This window comes from Cyprinodon variegatus, unplaced genomic scaffold, assembly GCF_000732505.1.
Source record: "Cyprinodon variegatus isolate N-32 unplaced genomic scaffold, C_variegatus-1.0 Scaffold774, whole genome shotgun sequence".
In the NCBI taxonomy this organism is placed as follows: Eukaryota; Metazoa; Chordata; class Actinopteri; order Cyprinodontiformes; family Cyprinodontidae; genus Cyprinodon; species Cyprinodon variegatus.
In genome coordinates, this window is record NW_015151227.1 from 170,171 (window position 1) to 173,295 (window position 3,125).

Here is a 3,125-nt window from a genome sequence, read left to right on the forward strand (position 1 = left end):
AAGTTGCATGTTACGACTTTTTTCACTTTACAAAGCGCAGGCTATTTTAATCATTGTGATCAATTTGCGCCGTCAATCCCGGCGCATGCGCGCTTCATTTACAGTCTGGACGCTGAGGGTAAACATCCTGCGGCTCTGACTGCAGCGCTGAGAGGGACTCCTGCGGGAGCGGGAAAACGGGGTTGGGATGGGAGAGGCGCCCCACGGCAATGACGACGGCGGCGGATGACGCATAAATCGCGCGACACAACTAATCGATGATGAAATTCGTTGCCAACGCTTTTAAAAGTCGATTTTTATCGATTTTATCGATTCGTTGTTGCAGCCCTAGTAATGACAATAAAAGGCTGTGAAAAAATTTTTCTTTTTCTTTAAAAATAAAAACTAAATGGCGAAACAAAATCTAGCAACCATTTCCTGTCTTGTTGGAGACTTCATTGACAACATGAAAGCTTCGATCTTTGAGTTCAGAATCTTCAATAAGCAGTGCATGAGCACTGTTCGTCTGCAAGGAAACTCCCCTATGCCTGAGAAAAGCTTTCATAAGAAAGTTGAAGTTTGTTTCAAGTTAATTAATGGAAAATATTTTCATTCACATGCTAAGACAATCACCTCTAAAAGTACACATTACCTGTCAGAAGCACAGCATGAGAAGTTCTCAAAAAGATAACAGTTATGAGCAAGACGCAAATCATTTCTTCACCTTTACCCTCTCTGGTGAGGAATATGCATTGTCAGGCTCAGCTTGAACTCCTTAATCTGTAGTCCGATACTGTCAAAACATTATAATCCACATCCCCACAGATGACAAATGACACAAAGAATAGCTCGTCTGTAAAGATGAAGTCAACGGAGTTAAAATACTTGCGCCACACCTGTCAGAGGTGTGGTCACGCTGATACAGAAGTGAAGAATTTCACAATGTGTGTAAGAGTTGAAGGAAAGCACTATAAACAGAGAAAATTAGCAGATACTGTGTAACCTTGCTCCAAGAGGAAATTAGTAAGTACGATTCCCAAGATCTCCTCAGGTCTACCTATATCTGAGAACACCCAATGTTGCATTTATCAAAACCAGATATGAATACTCTGTGACATGGTAGTCTTCACATTTCCACCTCAGATATTTAGCTTGACTTTAGTGCATTAGTTCCATACCAAAACACAATAGATTCTGTCTGAACACTAAGAGAACTGGGATCAGCCAATTTAACACTACTAGGGGCATCGCATTCATTAAAAAGTTTTTAATGCAAAAGTTAATGTGACATTGATCTTTGAAAACTAGTTAAAAGCCAATGATGCAGTTTTATAAATGCTTCAAAAATGCATTTGGCTATTGAAAGCTTCAGCATTGATCTCAAAAAGTCTGGAAGTTTTGCTGAAGAAAAAATATGCCTAGTTTGAAGTCAAACCAAGTGCAGAGTAAATGAAGGATAGAGCAGAACAGACACCAGAGGCTCCATCACTGTGCATCTGTCAGGGCAGCCATGCAGAAGCATATTGGTTAGTTTGTTTGTTGATTGCATTGCTAACCTGAAAATTATGAACATATCTAAAGAAAATCTTTACCAGAGGTATGTCTAACACTAAGGAACAATTTATTAAAATTTGGTAATGATCCCGATCATCTGTGAGTTTTCACTATAGGTGAAAATCACAGTATGGGGCAAAACTTAACAGAGTGCAGGGCTTTTCTAGTTTTTAATAATTTTAAAATGTGGAAAGAGTTTATCAACTTACCAAAGACAACTCGTTACAAATGGCGAAAATCTTTTTGGTAAAATCTTTGTCCCACTACATAAAAGAAAAAAAAAATTAGAGAAAATCCACAGAAATAAATGTTTACTAATTATTTTGTTTCCCATTTCAGAATAAATATATACAAGATATCCTGCCCTCTTCGTTTTCTACTAAAACATAATGTTAATTGGCTAATAAATAAAACTCCTCCTTTAACCGTGTTAATCTTTTACAGGAACTCATGATAATATCCAGGTTTTGCCTGTCAAAACCTGGATATTATCATGTCAGACAGAATATTATTATGTCAGACAGAATAAATTTAGAAGGACTGAAAAAAGAAAAATGTCCAGTCTTTTATTGAGCAGATAGGCGATGATCAGACTTACACTTCCAACTTCCAGGTTCAAAAGGATTTTTTCAACCACTTGTATCTTGTGTAGGTTATTCAAATGAAGCCTTCCACTTTTCCTACAAAAAAAGAACAGGAGTTCAGCACCTTGAGATGACGCCAGGTGGTCTTATTTTCAGAAATCGAAGCATGGCTTACTTGCTGTTGATTAAACCAACTGCTACAGCCCAGTCGCAGGTTCTGGAATTATCTGGCTGCAGCAGAGAGGGAAACCAAAACACACAGACTCTCATTCGCTGTGCACCTTCTATCTTGGAGGTAAGCGGTATGGCGCACCACTGCTGAAAACCCCTCTCTGAAACAACAGAAGAAGATCATCATGATATTTGATTCAATCCACGCTCTAAGATATCACCATTTTATTTTCCTTTCATATATATATCACTTAAAAATTATTTCCTGATTAAATACTTAAGATGCTTCTACATCCTCAAAATACTGCTAATACAATCTGTGGACTGGGAAAAAATTAAGAACAGTTTTACACAATGTCTGTGTTAAATTTCACATCTGGACAAGTATACAATATGTGACATAATACTATGTATCAAATGTAAAGCATTAAAACGCTGCATAATGTTCATTTATTTGACTGGTTGAATTAACTTCATTTATGCCGAAGGGCCAAATAGAATAGAGATATCCAGTATTCAAAGCAGCAAAGTGAAAAAGGAAGCATGTAAATTCATCCAAAAATAGAAAATATTAGCACATGGTCAAATGTCAAGGGAGCTCAAATTTGCAGAAATTAAAATTACCATAGCTATACTTTAACAAATTTAACAATGAGCCGAATTTAAAACTTATAAATTATGCTTTAAAATACAATAAACAAAAAAATAATAACTGCTTAACACCTCAGCATTTAGCTTCACATTGTCTTGTAAAGGCTTTTTTATACATCAGCTTTAATATTTCTACAACTTCTTTTGATTATTTAATAATAGAAAAACAGGCAAAGCAATGTTGGA

The 3,125-nt window shown here is 36.4% G+C and overlaps 1 protein-coding gene across 1 annotated transcript in view; it reads right to left on the reverse strand.

Annotated features, from left to right (window-relative positions):
- LOC107098405 (E3 ubiquitin-protein ligase TTC3-like) overlaps positions 1-2,445 on the reverse strand; it is a 35,669-nt gene extending 33,224 nt beyond the window's left edge. Inside the window, exons 1-3 of the mRNA XM_015396077.1 lie at positions 2,293-2,445; positions 2,132-2,213; positions 1,743-1,796 (exon numbers count right to left, since the gene is read on the reverse strand). Coding sequence (XP_015251563.1) covers positions 1,743-1,796; positions 2,132-2,213; positions 2,293-2,387 — 231 coding nt within the window. The 5' untranslated portion in view covers positions 2,388-2,445. The remainder of the gene's footprint in view (positions 1-1,742; positions 1,797-2,131; positions 2,214-2,292) is intronic.
- Positions 2,446-3,125: the final 680 nt, after the last annotated feature.